Consider the following 17,837-nt stretch of genomic DNA (forward strand, 5'->3'; position numbering starts at 1 on the left):
TCTTCCCACTGGGGGCATCTCATGCACTGAGGCTCCGCAACAGTGTAAATCATTATAGAGTCGACACACCCCTAGTCTTGGAGTGAGATGACATATATGTGGCCTCTCAACAGTGACTTTTGTCTAATTGTATATCATCAAAAGAATACAATTTTGTTTAAATGAGCTTTATTTATTTAATGACAGAAAAGTTACAAAAAGAAAGCACCAAACACCACAACATAACAAAAACTTATAGGACATTAATGGAAACAGAGCTGGTGCCTACTAGCAAGCAACATCTCAGTTCTGGGCTATTGTTTTGAGAGAACCACATGCATGTCATGTTCAATTTTTAGATTGTTTATCACTCTGGCTCTGATAGAAAGAACCAAAAATCACAATTTGCAGAGGTAGGTTGTGACAAATGGGGCTAGAACCTCATAAGCTCGACTGCTCAGAATGGGATATGCATCACCAAGTTTACACCAGAATCGATCCAGAATCACTGACTCAAAATCAAAATGAAGTTTCTGATCACTGCACGAATATTCTGCCAGTTTACTTTCACTGATCTACTCAAGAGAAACGGTAAAGGGGATTCTTACCCAAATATTTGTTACCAAGCCACTCAGAATAATTCCTTGGTTTTGTTTATCTACTCACATAATAACACTGTCAGAAATTTTGGTTTCATGGGATGTACCGAATAAGAAGTGATTTCAACAGAGAGAGGTATATACATCTGCAAAGTTTCCAGATTTAAATATTCCTCCCCGGAGACCTAATTTCTCTTCTACCTTTAAAATAGTCACTTCTGTACCCTGCTGTGAAATGTTCAAATCCTGAATTCCGGACACACCTGCAACGTATGCCAAAAAAAAACTATGAAGTTGAGATTTATGAAGTGTTAAAGCAGAACTAATCCTGTTTCATGCAGAAACATCTCAATTAATTCTTGAAGTTCAAAGATCCTAGTTACAACTCTCCTTCATGATAAACAGCATACATCTGTGTCAATTTAAGCAATGAGGTATTCAGACCCAACCTCTTCACACAGCACTTTAAACCTGTGGTGATTTAATGCCCTTGCTCAGATCAAGTTCACAGCCTGGATGGCAACATGTTCTGCAAGTATGATGGAAGAGTCTGCAATGCCAAATGACTATAGATTACATCTGGATTCATCATTTTGATGAGAGTCATGAATCCTAATTTTTTTCCAATGGCGATGACAAACATCTGAACGTCATCGCAATTGGCGCACAAGAATAAATGCAACGATCATGTTTACCTTATTGCCACTACACCCTTAAAAATATAACTGTTGCAGTTTTATATATATATATATATCGTGTTATTACTGCCAACACTTTCAGTGCTTGCAAGTATTTTTGTTTTGTATGAACTTATCCAAAATTATCTCCCATACCCCTACTGATGTTTCGCATACCCTCTTGAGTCCGGTGTTCCATGGTTCAGAACTGCTGGTATAAAGGAAATACAATTCGTTCAACCAACAAGGAAACTTCGCAACACTGCTGGGCAGGAACAACATTCCTCACAGATTGCTGCTGTAACTTCAGATAGCAGAATGAGTCATTGGCGCTGAGAAATGCGCCGTCGGGTGGTCTGATCTTGTCACTGCAGTAAGTTGCATTAATAGCCAGTGTCTGTTAGAGGTGTCAATAGGCGGTTGACATTTGTACTGAAATGAAGTTCACTATTGAACAGCGTGTGTTTACTGTCAAAACTTTTGCAAGGGAAAAAACTTACAGAAAATGTATCTATAAGTTTTGTCATAAATATCCTGACTCGGCAGTTCCCACAAAGTAGCATGTATCCAAGCTTGTGAAAAAGTGGCGGGCCACAGGGTCAGTGTGTGACATAAAGAAGCAATCAAAGAGAATTGTGCTGACTGAAGAAAAAGTTTGGGATATTGAGGGATGACTACAGATCAGTCCTTGAAAATCGTTAAGACGCTTAGCACAGGAAACCAGTGTTTCACTAGGATGTGCTTTCATGGCCACAACATTAATCAAATTTTGCCTGTATAAAACAGTTGTGCATGAGCTGAAACAACCAGATTATGCGACTGGTTGCTGCAAAATGTGCACGATGGAATCGTGGACCAACAGCTTCTGTTCATGACTGATGAAGGGTGGTTTCACATTAGTGGTCATGTCAATGCACAAAATGTAAGAATATGGAGCAATGAGAATCCTCATGCTACACATCAGGTGCAATTACATAGTGAAAAGGTGTGCGGGTGGTGTGCTGCAAGTCCACAGCAAATCACTGGCCCTTTATTTCTCCACAAAACCATGAACTCTGACCGCTATGTTAATGATATACTGAATCCGTTCTTCAATCAGCTGACTGCTGAAGAAAGACAATATGGGTATTTTCAGCAAGACTGCGCTACAGAACATAGGGCCAATGCATCCATGGTCGCAATTTGGGAAGTGTTTGAAGAGAGAATAATTAGCAGAGGACTGAGGCCTCCCAGATCTAAATTTCTGAGATTTTTTATTTTTCAGGAAACCTGAAGGGAAAAGTCTACAAGAATAATCCATACAGCACTGAAGCTCTGCAGAACGACATAACATGCCACTTTTTCACAAGCTTAGATACACACGATTTCATGGGAACTGGCGAGTCAGGATATTTATGAAGAAATTTACGGATACATTTTCGGTAAGTTTTATCCTTGAAAAAGTATCGACAATGAACACATGCTGTTCATTAGTAAACTATCGACACCTCTGACATAGACTGACTATTAATGCGACTTCACTGCAGTGACAAGATCAGACCACCTGATGGTGCGTGCTTCTCAGTGTTAATGACTCGTTCCGCTATCGGCAGTTACAGCAGCAATCTGTGAGGAATGTTGTTCCTGCTCAGCGCTGCTCCCACATTTCCTCGATGGTTGAACACCCTGTATTTTTATGTTTGAGGATTCTGGATGCACTCCTTTGCCTTGTGGCACATAATACAAGTGTAAAGATTGTTAAAAGTGCCAGCCATCAAGAACTGGGATGCCTCTATAGCTAGTGTCAGGGATAGAGTCACCCACCAGACTTGACTCCTTATGGTGGTCCCTACAAGCAGCACGTTGGCCTGCATGGGAGGACGACGGGTTGATCTGCTTGACAAAGGTTGGTGGTGTCCTAAGGTAAGGTGTGATGAGCTACCATGCTGTGGCATGCATAATACTGAGTGAGAAATATGATGAATGGTACAAGGCGGCATTTCATTGTAAGTTAGTCTTCTCCACCACATGCAAGATTTTGTGGTGGGTGACAAATTTCCCTGCAGCAGCTAAAATCTCTCAGGGTCCTTAATGAGGGTCCAATGAGAGTAAAGATTTTTCTGGTGGGGGCAAGCACCAAGAAGTAGAACTTGACTGGCTAAAAGAAGCAGGGACCAAGAGGAGGTGGAAGGCTCCTCCTAATAAACTGAGGGCTTGGCTGAAAGTCAGTCGTGGGGTCCACCTGGAACAGTGGTAGGCACTCTGCTGGCAGAGGATAGAAGGAAGCTAGAGCTTTCTTGGTGTCAGTATCCTGGAGGAAGAAAAATTCACCTACACTGGTCTCCAGTGACTACACAAAAGTCTTCCTGCACTAGAGGGCTCTGGGTACCAAATCTTGCTTGGGCTGTGGTGATGAGTCCACTGAGGGGAAAGCTGAATGAAATCTCTTTTTGGAACCGGGTAATTCCATGGTAAAAAAATTAACTGTGAAGAGCCTAGAAGTAGAAGAGCTGCAGGTGTGAGCCCTCTTAGAAAGCCGTGATCTCTGCTGGGCTGTGACCAGTGGTGGTGGCTCAGCAGTCCCTGAAGCATACAGCAGGGATAGCTAAAGGGTCAGTCCTTGCTATTTGGTGCTATGGTGGGGGCTTTCTCTTCCTGCTTTCTGCCTCTGGCCTGAGGTGAAGAGTTAGTCAGACTCTCATAGGGGCTCTTGTGAGGAGGACAATGCAAAAGAGATTAAAAGAGTGCTTGACAGGAGAGAGCAATCTGATCATCAAAAAGAACAACTGACGAGGATGGTGGAGGCCCCTGTTGAAAATCAGAGGGTGACTGGTGGGGTGCCTGAATCCACTGCTCTAGGGAGGGTGGCTGTTTCCTTATTTTGAAGGGCTCATGTGGTAGGTCTCCTGCCCTTCTGGTGTTGTGGAGAGCAGGTCATACCCTCAGGGCTGTGTTGAGGGCAAGACTGTTAAGAGATCTTTTGATATGGGAGAATAACCTGACTCTTAATGAACTGGGAAGACCAGTAGGTGAAGTGGGCCGGGGCCTCCGGTTTCAGGTGCTGGGACTTGGCTGGTGTACAGTTATGGGTCTACAGCTGGGACTAGGTGTGAGATCTGCTGCTGCTGTTGTAGGGACAGAGGGTCCCTGTCGCTGGTTGCAACTGGGAGGGGGGAGGACGAATTTTCTCTCTGCTATGAAGGGCTTCAATGTTGGATCTTCTGCTGTTGTGGATAAACAGATCTCACAAAGGCTCTGGAAAGAATCCACTGAAAGCAAGACTATAAGAGATTTCTTGACAAGGGTGAATAACCTATGAAGAAGAACTGGACAGCCTAGCAAAGAAGCAGGCGAATAGAAAAGACGCTTCTCTAAGGAACTCAGACCTTGGGAAGAGCTCAGTTACAAGTCCAGCTGTAGACTTTCTGCTGTCAGCAATCCAAAAGATCTTCATTCCTCTTGCTCCAGAGGGTCAAGTTTTTGGCACCTGCTGCTCTCAAGGGCTTTCATCTGGAGCCTAGGAGGGTAAAACTATATGAAGTCTCTGATTGGGGTGAAACAGTCAATCCATGAAGAAGAAATGTCTGACCAGCGGAAGAGAGTAGTCGAGAAGAGGTATCTTCCAAGGGATAACTGAGGGCTTGATTGGGGCCTGGTAGTAGGCCAGGATGGGATTAGGCCTTGTCCCTGTCGGTGAATGACAGGGAGCATCTGGGGTATTCTACTGCCAGCAGCCCAAAATATGGCATTAAGTACATACCCAACTTCATTGGGCACAGGTCTGTGACCTTAGGCTCTGAATGGGTACAGCCAATGAAAATTAAGAGGGTCTCACTCTGGAGGGCTTTGGCTGTAGCTAAGAATGAGGCTCTTAAAGAGCTCATGTAACACTGGGAGTGAACAGTGCACCCAATAGTGTTCTGAGCACCTATGGAGCAACTAGAAGTTGTCCTTCATAAGGCAATGCAATACAAGATACTACAATACAAGAGTGGTGTTTCTGGTGCTGTGTTCAGCAGCTTTTCCCCATGGACACCAGAGGTGTGTTTGGTGAGTCAGTGTGATATGCAGAAGATGCACCTTTGTTTACTGACGCTTGCTTCTGGTTACAGGTCCAACATATCCTCTGTGCATAGAGGAAACCCTTCCACCTGAAGCAAGATCTTTCCTATTAATTATAAAACTCTTCTACCTATCTACTGCACCACTAGCTACTTTCTGTATGCAGGTACAAAGTCTCACTTGTTCCCTTTCTTCCCATTTTTCCCTAGAAATTTAGAATGCAACAGCCATAATTTTTACTGTCAATCTAATTGTGATAATTTCCAGTTTTCTGCCTAGATTTGTATATGAAAATGACATTTAAAATAAAGCCCACACTTCCTTCAGCATGAACAATAAGCCTTTTGCCTTTTGTGGTGGCACCAACAAACAAGACTCATTATTGTCAGTTCAGTTCTTCAGTCTGGTATGGGTGCCATGAATAAGTCTTGACTTCGAATATGATCTGGCGTCTGCATTTTCTGAGAGCAGTCAGGTATGGATACATGCACAGATCACACATCACACCTTTTAAGAACCACTCTGTTTGTCCTGGCCTTTGTCCACCTGCAACTGAGGTCCCTAATAGTTCTTCTGAAGTTGGACAGCTTCCTTTAAAATCACTGCTCTCTCTCAGCTTTACAGGTAATTTCGCAACTGCTGAAACAATTCCTTCTTGCACACAGAAATTGTGGATGGTTCACTGAATAACATATTCATCAAAGTCATCTAGTGCTCCTTGTCATTTGTTTCAAAAGAAATGCCTTGCACCAGGTGGTCTTCTCCTTCTTTTAGAATTCTTCTGATTGTCTTTATGAACACTCCTGGAGCCTCTGCTGCTCTTCTCTGCACTCTACATTTCCTTAAGCACACCAGCAAACTCACTTTATTTTTATTTCTAGCTTCTACTTTCATAAAATTGCAAATATTTGTGAAAATTTTTCAGCCCTGACCATGCTATGATTTCAAACCTAACTTGTGGCACAATGTATGACACAAACTCCGTCCTAAGTGCAACAATTTATTGTAGTTCTTTTGTCTTCTTTTCTTCTACACTACATGTTTCGGCCATAAATGGCCATCATCAGGTGTATACTCTCATGTAGCCAAAACATGTAGTGTAGAAGAAAAGAAGACAAAAGAACTACAATAAACTGTTGCACTTAGGACAGAGTTTGTGTCATACATTGTGTAGAGTGTAACAGGATGCTTAAATACAATACTGTGGCACAATGTTACAACAGCACTGGCACAGGACAATAACATCAGGCCTCCACAGTGCTGCAGTCACAAAGACTGTACTGACTGACTGCAATTAGTGGAAAACTCAATTTCTTCCTCCTCTCCTGCTTCCTCCCTTCCTTCAAACAGCAGTCAGCATGTTGCGCTATCCCAAAAAGGTCAGCGGCCATAAATGGTGTAGGTTATCATTGTACCACTGATATGTAGGCTGATTTGTATTTCCTGTAGGTGGTGTTGGGTTCAATCTGCAAAATCTTCATATTTTTCCGTAACATTTTGTGGCCTTCCTCGTACTGGGCTGATTTTGATTTTTTGAGCAGACCTTGCATAGTATTGTCTTTATGCTCCATAATGCATACGTCTAAAGATCTGCCCCTTTTGACAAACACATACAATACTGTACACGCACTGCTTCATCTGCTGTGTATCTCTAACAGGTCCAGTCATCAGCAGTGTATTATGAGTGTATGTCTAGTTCTGAAAAAGTTCCTAACATGGAAGCAGCTCCCATTGCATCAGATTTCTTTTTCACAAAAAACTGCAAACATATGGGATAAGATGATGGTGCCATGAAATGTTCTGCATGAAGGCCACTTGCTACTCCCTGACTTCATAATGGACTCAATGAACTGTTGTGGGCGTTCACTAGCAGATCCTCACACATGACCTTGGCTTTACAAACCAAGCTACAAATAACCCCTCTTTTCACATCAAGGGGGTGATCACACTTAAAATGTAAATAATGTCCTGTACAGGTAGGTGTCTTGATTGGACCAAGGTGACCAAGAAGGGAGGAGCAGTAGTAATTTTTCTTCCACTGTGAATTGTATGGTAAGTCAGTGGATGATGAGGTGCTGAAAAAACTCTTGTAATCTTGCTGCTCCATGTGGCTAACCACAGTAGTATCAGCATATCTGAGTCAATACTGAGTTTGTGGTCTGCTGTATCCAGTGCTATTTCCTTAAAATGTTCCATAAATTGGTTACTGATCACTGAAGATTATAAGCTTCCTCTGCCATTCCCTCGTGTTAATACAATTTATCTGCAAAATGGAAGTACACAGTTTTTACATAAATGTCCAATAATTCCATGGTGTGTTCAACTTGCAAGGGTGAGCAGTTTCAAAAAGAAGGATCCATATTAAGTCTATTTCTGATGACATGTAAGACTTCTTCCACCATTATGTTGATTCACAGACTGACTACATTGAAACTAACATGGAAGTCTCTGTTTTGAAAGTTAATCTCCTTCATTAATTTTGTAAAGTGTTCTGAGTTCTTGACATAGGAGCGTGTATTGCCAACTAAAGGGCTCAGGATATTAGGGAGAAACTCAGCAGGACAGCCAATGGAGATAAATACTGGCCTAAGGTGGATGTCTCAGGTTTATATATCTTTGGAAGTCCAGAGAGGGGAGGTGGTTTACTGCAATATGGTGTCAATTTATTCTTCAAACCAGTCAGGAGGGCACATTTATGCTTGGCAAGACATTTCCATTACCTCCTCTTATTTTGTGTCATGGGATCCTAATGTAAAATTCATAAACCCTTGGTTCTAGTAAACTAATTATCTCTTTCTTGTATGTGGACCCATTCAACACTACGACAGTTCTGTCACCCTGCAGAATGCTTATCTTCTTGCTCTTTTTTTTTTTTTTTGTTTTNATCAGATGTTATACAAGTATTACAAGGGATTAGCCAACACATCTGGTAGCTCATTCAATCCGTCACTCTCACATTTTCATTTCCATCACAGAAGAGAAAGTTATCACATTACAGCTCTGTCCAATTTAAGATCACATTACAATGTTATATGCTTATGTTGGTGCTAGATGGGTGTCTCATTTATTTAATATTTATCAGTACTGGTTTATCTGCCATTAGGTCCCACTTGTATATAGGAAACTTCATCTGCCTGAATTTTAGTCCTCTGTACTTGCTTGGTTTATATTCATATCTATCTGTCTTATCTGAGATTTTAAAGGTTGATAAAATCATATTATTGACTTTACAGTATCTATAGTTAGACCCTGGCCATAGGTACAATGTTTCATGCATGTGGCATTTTAAATTTTTGTCTTAACTCTCATGGATGGTTTCTGCTGTTTGGTTTACATATCCTGCCTTCTTTTGTTTCTGGTGTCTTGAGATAGAGATCAGTTCTAATGACTGGGCCAACCTGTGTAGGCTATTATCTGAGGATGGAGACAGAGCCCAGTCCCTGAATTAAATAAAAAGATGATGATGGATAATGTCAAAGACAGGGAGACAAATCTAAATATGATATATAGAAAACATACAAGACATTCGATCCAGTAGGGAATATTCAAAATTCACAGTATATACACTTAACAATGAACACTCTCAAGAGCCCACGGAACAAACTATCACAAAAATTGACCATGCAATGAAAGGATAAACCATGAACATTAAGGAGAATTTACACATCTACCTGTATAGATTACTCAATAAGTTAATTGACAAGCAGAAATATAAGGGAAACAAATGCCTGTTCAAATAAAACTGAGAAACTGGAAAAGAAAATCTCTAGATAGGCAACTCTGGAGTTGTCATTTAAAGGAGGCCAAGGTTCAACTTTGGGCTGTCAAACCATTGCAGATGATGAACTGTCTGTTTGATCTACTGAATGACACAAACAGGTGGACCTAAATCGTACAAACTCTGCATCCCCCTTAAGATGGGATTACTTGCACAAGGTCTGACAATCTGGCTGCAGCAGCCCTGCAGACATCACACAGAGAGAGCAGAGAAACCCCATCAAATACAGCCTCACTCTTCACACAGGTAAGGTGCTTTTTCCATTCGCTTCTAGCAGATAAACTCTTAATTAATTTTTCTAGCATAATATTCTAACTTCATTACATATTCAATTATGATTAGTTCATTAATGTAAAAGATTCCATTTATGGCTTAAAATCATGAACATCCTGATGATCTATTCAGCATCCCATCTGCACATAGATTTTACAAAGTTTACAACTAAAATTAATAAACAATACGCAATGCATGATGCATTTTATGTACAAGGCAATAAAATAATTTTAAACATTAAAGAGTCCTAAAATCATGTGCAACCATAGGTAACATCCCTGAGATTGTTCCTATGTATCATATACCCTTAAGGAAGACACTGCAGATGTAATAATATTAATATGACAATAAGCAGTGTCAAAAAAGCCCAATAGTAATAATATATACAGAGTGTAAATAAATATATGTTACAACGCTCTGTGGTAGATAGAAGGGTTCAATTTCATCATATTTTGATAATACAACCACGTCCAGAATCACTTCCTATTGGCACTATGGGTCACAAAAGTTTCCAAGAGGATGCATAAGTTTTAGGGGATGTTACTGTTGTTTTACATCGTAAAAGTTCCTCAAAATGGTGGCCGCCAACTTCATCACATGGTCTGCACCACCTGGCCATGTTATGCTGATCTCCTTGGAAGATTCTCAGTATTTCCCGGATGGTTCCAGCTGCTACTTCAATTCTTGCCAGAAAATGACGTTTTGTCTCCACTGCAGTCTTGTACACCAGGCTTTACATGTACCCCCAGAGAAAGAAATACAATGGAGTCAAGTCAGGGGAGCGAGGGGTCCAGGTTATTGGACCTCCACATACAATCCATCTGTTGCCAAAGGTTTCATCCAAATACTGATGGATGACATTAGTGCAGTTTGCTGGGGAGCCATCATGCTGGAACTACATTTCACAACGGACTTCCAAAGGCACCAATTCCAGCATATCGGGTAAGGTCTCTTGGAGAAATGTTAGGTAAATGTCACCAGTAAACCGCAGAGGTAAGAGATAAGGGCGTACTCCTTCACATTTCAGAGGCCCTAGCATGCAAACAAAGCATTTCTGGACATGGTGGCATTAACAAAATATGATCAGATTGAACCCATGTATCTACCACAGAGCATTGTAACATGTTTATTAACACCCTGTATAACGATCAAGCACCATTTTCTGGAAGCTTCTTCCATCAACCAAAATTACTGGACATCAATCTACCTTCTTGCATTGCCAAAAACAACAAATCCCATTCACAGGCATCTTGATACTCTAAGCAAAGCAGAAACAGCTATTATTATTTCACCAGTTCCAAATGGAGCATATAAAAAAAATCAATGAAACCTGTCTACAAGAAGTAAACAGAAATTTGAGAAGCAATTCACAGAACTCCCAAACAAAACTTTATCCCAAAGCTGTTCCAGGCAAATTCATCAACTCCACATTAGGCAAAATGTCACCCACATACCTTCAGGTGCATCCCTCCCTCTGATCTAGGTTTCACGTGATCCTCTACTTCTGCCTCTTATTAATTTACTTAGTTATTAGGGCAATTAACCACCAGCATTATTCACAGAATACCATGTTCACTTAACCGCGAAAACTGTCTTCTATTGCTCCAAGAAATAACTTTCTATTTCTCCAAGAAACCACTAGTCAGATGCCAAAGAAAATATTGTCCAACATCATACAACTCAAACACTAAATACACATACTGCATGCATCAGCCTCATATGTTCATCTACAACGTAATAAATCAAAAACACATTTTCACCTTAGCATAATATAACTTCATCCTGCTTCAGGAAACCCATGTAAGTACACATTCAGCTCTTCAACCCCTCAATGAAAAATTTTGCCCACCTCCAGTGTCTACAGGCATCTTCCTAATATAACACTATAACAGACACTTTCTCAGTGTACCAATCCAGCTCAAGGGGCATCAGTTCCCTCCTGATCTCTGTGAGAATAAGAAATCCAGATTCCAAGAAAATGGTAATTCCTACTACCACCTCTCATTACACAGGGCAGAAAGTGATATTTTATTTGCATGCCACAAACATATATGCATAAAGACACAGAAAATATGCACATGCATGTGCATACAGACTCACTCCAAACATTTATATCCAAATAAGGTCATGATATATACAATTACTTAAATAATCCCAAAAGCTGATAGATTATGCATAAAATTGCTAGAGAAAATGATGACAAGGTTCACCTCAGAAATGCGCATGTAGATACCACGATTGTTCTGTCCAATGTCGAAGTAGAAGTTCTTATTTTCCACTCTCATGTGCCGTCCCTCAGGTAGTTCGCCTTTGAATCCTCCATCATCAGTACCAAATTCTTCAAGGAGATCTGTCAAAGCATCGCGGAACTCTATCATCCCCTGAGCAGGAATGGCAATTTGTGACCTTGGACCTCCTCGTGTGATGGTCTGCGATACCTGTGTACCCAACACATGGAACACACTCACTCGCAATATACAGCACACAGGCAAAGTCTCTTGAAAAGAATATTTGGCATTAATTTCGATCCACCAACCTCAATAGGTGCAACTGTTTCACAGATGCTGTCCTTAAATCCTACAAATGTGTGAGGATAATTTGATACCTTTTTTGTTTAGGTTTTTTTCACAGGTAACAGTCACATGGATTTAAGTCTCAATACCTTGTACACCAAAATTTGCAACCCATCAGTCTGTCTTCAAACTTCACATTTGGAACATTAACTGGCTCACTAACTCCCTGGGGCTGAGGCCTCCCTGAGAAGCCACCAGCCACTCAGTTACACAAGAATTTCCCAATATTTTATGGAACCTGAAGGTTCATTAACATGTTCAAAACAGCCCACCAGTGGTCCCTACCCTCAGCCAGATGAATGCGGTCGACACCATTCCATCCTATTTCTCATCCATTTTAATAATATCCTCCTGCCTATATGAAGGACTTCCTACTGGTGTCCTTCCTTCTTGCCTTCTTGCTAAAATCCTTCCCCTTCTTCCCAATGCATGCTACATGCCATGCTCATCTCCTCCCCCCTGACTTAATCATTCTATTTGGCAAAAAGTACAAGTTGTGAACTCATCACACAGCTTTCCTCAACCTCTTATCATTTCACCCCCTTTCAGTCCAAATATTCTCCTCAGCACCCTGTTCTCAAACATCCTCAGTCTATGCTTTACCCTTAATATCACAGGACATTATTTCACATCCACACACAGCAACATATAACATTACAATTTTGTATATCTTAATTCTTCTACTATCTGAAAGCAGATGAAAAGACAAAAGGTTCTGAACTGTATGGTAGAAAACATTACATGAATTTAATCTGCAATTTTCAACTTTTTATCTGTTACTGTTGTTCCCATACATTTGAACTTTTAACATATTTTCAAAGGCTCTGTTAGCTACCTTTATTGTTAAGACTGTGCCTTATATACTGGTAGACAGCAACATATACTTGGTTTCTGCTGTGTTTAATTCTAGATGAACCTCCTTACTAGTATCAATTTGCATTCTGTGTTTATCTTTGTGGTATCTGTGTTACATACCAGTAGATTTACATCAACAGCATAGACCAGAAGCTGGTGTCAACCACATAGTTTCAGTCCTATTATGTACGGACTCTATTACAGGTTTAATTTAAACACATTTTATTAATTTCTTTATTGAAAGTCGTCATAACAAAACAATTAATAATATATATCTGTAGTTTCGAGTAGTACTTTACTAGATGATTCGGCTTTCAAGAAGCCTTCATCAGGTAAATACATTTAAAAACTTCTTTAGCTATTGAATTGCGAGCTAATTATATGATTTATAACTAGGAACAATATCAAACATTTACTGAGAATACATGAAAATATGAATGATACATTTAACTTAAATAGAGTTTACCAATTACATGTGCAAAGTGTAAACAGAAATATATAGGACAAACTGGGTGAACATTTAAAATCAGATTTAGAACATATAAGAGACAGAAAACGGTGGACAAAATTCCAAATTCGCCCAACATATAGTGGACACTATACATGAATACCGAACAATAGATCAAACTATGGGAAAAAAGGGCGAATGTTGGACTCATGAAAGATTTCATACATATGAAATCAGCAAGCAAAATATCCAATTGAATGACAATCTTAACGAAACACTTAACCCAATACATGACATGATAACCACAGCCTACCAAGCATAAACAACTTCAGCCCCCTCCTATACATCCACTACACCCCTACCTACACAGTGCTCCATAACAACATACATCCCAAATCAATTGTAATCCATCTCCTCACCAGATCAGACATATACACATAAATGGAGGCTCCTGTCAAATAGAAAGTATATTATATAACTACACTGCACACAACCACTAAGAATAGTTATCACTGGTATATTACATACAGGAAATCAAAATTGAATAATAACGTAGAATATAGCAACGGACCTCCAAGCTTCATAACATTTGTTTGTGTATACAACATGTTTGTATAAGCAACACCACATATTATTACAATTACAACTACCTACTTTGAAATATAATAATATTGTTGCATGCCGGGAATCCATGGAAATGCAATAATAGTGGACCATTGCCTAGGAATACCTTAAGCAACAAACACATTTCCCTGGAGATGAAAGGACAACAAACGCGTTTCCCCAAAGACGAAAGACAAAAGACAGTTCGTTGCATGACAGCAGCCAAGACTGAAGGCTCCTAATGGTGCATTCTATTCCGTCCGAGACCATGTTATTAGTCCAGCTTCGAAGGGACCAGACAGTTGACAATAAGCTGAGTTCCGGAAGTTGCTGAGAACAGTTCAGTTTGACTTTGACTACAGCAGAAGCAGTAACTGTGATACTGCAACTGTGGGTGATAATGGTACTTGAAAGTGTACAAGAGTGTGGCCAATAAACGTATTTGCTAAATCTGAGAATTAGTTGTCGCATTACACAGACAACCTGTAACAATATGTACAACTATTAACTATATTTTATTTATGTAACTAGTTTCATTTTAAGGCTTTTACTTTCACTGTAATTTTATATTGTATATTATTGTATAAAAGTCTAACATTACATAATGTAATTAGCATGCAATTCAAGAGCTAAAGAAGTTTTTAAGTATATTTACCTGATGAAAGGCCACGCCATACCTCAAGCAGTTAGTTGCTCGCTTCCCACCGCAGTGGCCCGGGTTCGAGCCGAGGTCTGGTCAAGTGGGATTTGTGGTGGACAAAGTGGCGCTGGGGCAGGTTCTCTCCGAGTACTTCGGTTTCCCATGCCAATCTACATTCCACCAAATAAATCATCATAATCATCCAGGGCAAGTACAATAGGCCAATCAGTGTCTGACGTGCTGAGTGAACCTAGCTGGACTCCACCCTTACATGTTTCAATCCTTATGGATCATCTTCAGAGGGAACATAAATACTTATTTGGAAACTACTATCACAATAGGTGTTCTGAGTGCTAAATTACATACATACACACACACACACACACACACAATGCCTGGAATACACAATATTATATTTTTTTCACAATCACAGCAGCTTTCCTATTATTAAATATTTTAAATAACTTTGTTATTTAAGTTAAAATTTATAAACCAAGTAGGTTTGTGTCACTTCTCCTATCGTCTTTCTTGGAGTAAAACTTAAATAGTCACACTGGTCGGAGTTGTTTTGTCTTTGGATTTCTGAATATTTTAACAAAATAGAAACACAAGGAGAACTGATATTTATTACAGTGAGTCATCTTCTGCAGAGTCAAAATGACACAAAATAAATAGTAACAGAGGCCCTGCATAGTAATGCTGGTGACTGTCTGATTCCCCACCCACTTATCACTTAAAGCATGTTCAGCTACAACTTCCATGGTCTTCTTGACTTTAGGCAGCTGAATTCGGCCTTTCAGGAATGCAGAAATACAAAGTGCCATTCAGAATTATTGTGTTTTTGGATTTCATCCATTGTCCAGTATTCTAAATACTGGAAAACACATTCTGGTAATAGCGGCATGGATACAACATTGGAGTGCAATTATTCATATGAAAGGAAGAGATGCAATTAGGAGTCTAGAGCAGATGTGAGATGAATAAGCTACAAAGAAAAATTATTTGTACCACTGACAAACCATGCGATGTGAAATACTCTACAACGTTGGAAAGAACAATATAAAATATATACAAGGAAAGAAATAATTATAACCATACAACAAAAGGTTATCATACCAAGAAAGAACAGGTAATCATTTTTAAATCTGTTATGCATGTGGCCTCAAAAACTGAATACGTGTGGCATGAGGGCTCCTTAACATATGATGCAACTCTGTACAGAGACTAGAGCCTACAGACTATGGGATGGAAAACCATGGAATAAGGATCCATTTTCCAATTGGGGCATGAGATTTCTCTTCCACGCAGTGCCCAGAATGGCTTTAGACCCACCCAGTCTCTGAGGGCTGTATCTCTAGGGTAACTGCAGCCAGATCATGAAGCTGAGAACCTATCTCCATCTAGTGCTGAAGTTAATCACGTGTGACTGTACATCAGCAGTCCCCCATATACCTGCACGAAACAGTGCTCAATTAAACACAGGGGTAATTTTACCTTTACTCATGATATAGAGGATAATATTCCCTTTTGAACATATTTTAAGAACCCTGAAGACTAAACTAACAAGCATACTATTTTTGGAAAAGGTTCTTGAATAATGTGTCATTTAGACCTAAGATTTCTCCTGTGACACTCTCAGAAGCTTAAAGCAACATAACATTACTATAAATAAGAGAGGCCTAGATTTGAATCCATGCCACTTTCCCGGAAATTTTGATTTCTGTAGCACTAACAGAACGCCTTCAATACAAGCAGAGAGATACAGACTATTATTCCATGTGGAGCAGCAAGGAGGCGAGAATGGCCAATTAGCACCATTTATTTTAAACCATAAACCTTCCTTTCATGAAGGATTCAACATTCCTCCTGAACTACCAATTGTAAAGTAGTCAGATTCAGTACAAATGCCCTTGAGTCTTCCAATTACATTTCTTCCGGTGAGAAGTTTTACACTATGTTTATGGAATGATAATTTATAGCAGTTCAAATATGGTGAAGACTCAAATTTTTTGTAACCTTCTGCAGTCACGCTCAAACAAATTAAAAAAATACTGTGATATAAGGACTCCATCATTGTCTGCTGTGTGATAACAACTGGGCAAACACATAACAATGCCTAGCCCAGTGCTATACAACGACCCCTACAACAGTTAGACATTGTTAGAAACGGTACCTTCTGTAGGGTCTGAGATGAGGTTTCACAAAGAGCTTGAGACCATGACAAATGGCAGACCCATCCCCTCATCATGGAGGGCCCCCGCAGCTGCAAAACCACAACTATTTGATAGTAACATAAATCTGGTCTTCAGCCCCAGATGGGGCTTGACACCCAAGACTGACTAACCGCTGGTCGTAATGTGACTCTGACTCTGACCAGTTACTTAGCTGCAGTGGAGAACAGTCAATCAGCCAAGTTAGTCAGTTGCGAGACTGTCACCAGCCAGTAAAGACACAGGAGGACATTGCTGGGATCTACTACTGGGCAATGACTAGTGAAGAAACAGCAAACTGAGAAGAATTTGCATGTGCTGTAGTAAAATGTCGAGTGCATGAATTAGTGACAGCGTTATAATTACTTGTAGTTACAAGTTATAAGAGTTCAATAAATTCAATTACCAATCAAAATCCTGTGTCTAGTCACTAACACATAACAATACATTTTGATGTCTTCATTAAGGCCATGATTTCAGGAATCTAACGTCACTCAAATCATTCCCAAAGAAAAACTACAACAAGAGATATGAAAACAATGACAGGAACAGCCTGCCAATGGAAGAAATGTTCCAACTTGCTGCAGACCAAATGAGGCATTTGCCCCCATGCAACGGAGGAAGCAGTACATGTCCGTGGTATACTGTTGGCAGCAAATGAGTGATAAGAATCTGGAGCAGTGGATAAACATCAAGTTTTGTGTGAAGATTGGTAAAAGTGCTAGTGAAACATTAGCCCTTTATGGTGAACATGCTATGAGCAAATTGAGTGTTTCTGAACAGTATAGGTGACTCACAGAAGGGCGAGATGTGCAGATGACCCAAGAAATGGGCAGCCAAAAACACGCAGGGGAGACACAAATGTGGACAGAGTACAAACAAACGGTGAATCAACAGTGTTATTCGGAAATGCTGACAAGGTTATGGGAATCTGTTCGGAGGAAGAGACCTGAACTCTGGCGTGACAAGTAGATTCTCCACCATGACAATGCCCCTTTGCAAGATGTGTTAAGAGGTCGTGAGTTCCTGGCTAAGAAATTTGTTACAAAAATGGACTACCCACCTTGTTCACCTGACTTAGCCCCCTGCATTTCTTGGCTCTATTGAAAATTAAAAAAATGCCCTGAAGAGATGAAGATTTGCTGGCATTCCTGACATCCA

At 40.1% G+C, this 17,837-nt stretch overlaps 1 protein-coding gene across 4 annotated transcripts in view; it reads right to left on the minus strand.

The window, feature by feature from the left end:
• LOC111867354 (transcriptional activator protein Pur-beta) overlaps positions 1-17,837 on the minus strand; it is a 149,253-nt gene that overhangs the window by 14,088 nt on the left and 117,328 nt on the right. For 3 of the 4 annotated variants that reach the window (XM_023857134.2, XM_023857133.2, XM_033752654.1), the window contains one exon: positions 11,558-11,785. In XM_023857134.2, coding sequence (XP_023712902.1) covers positions 11,558-11,785 — 228 coding nt within the window. Of the gene's footprint in view, positions 1-6,450; positions 7,560-11,557; positions 11,786-17,837 lie in introns of those variants that run through there. The other variant, XM_023857135.2, reaches the window with a different exon arrangement.

Source organism: Cryptotermes secundus, unplaced genomic scaffold (genome assembly GCF_002891405.2).
Source record: "Cryptotermes secundus unplaced genomic scaffold, Csec_1.0 scaffold65, whole genome shotgun sequence".
Lineage (NCBI taxonomy): Eukaryota > Metazoa > Arthropoda > Insecta > Blattodea > Kalotermitidae > Cryptotermes > Cryptotermes secundus.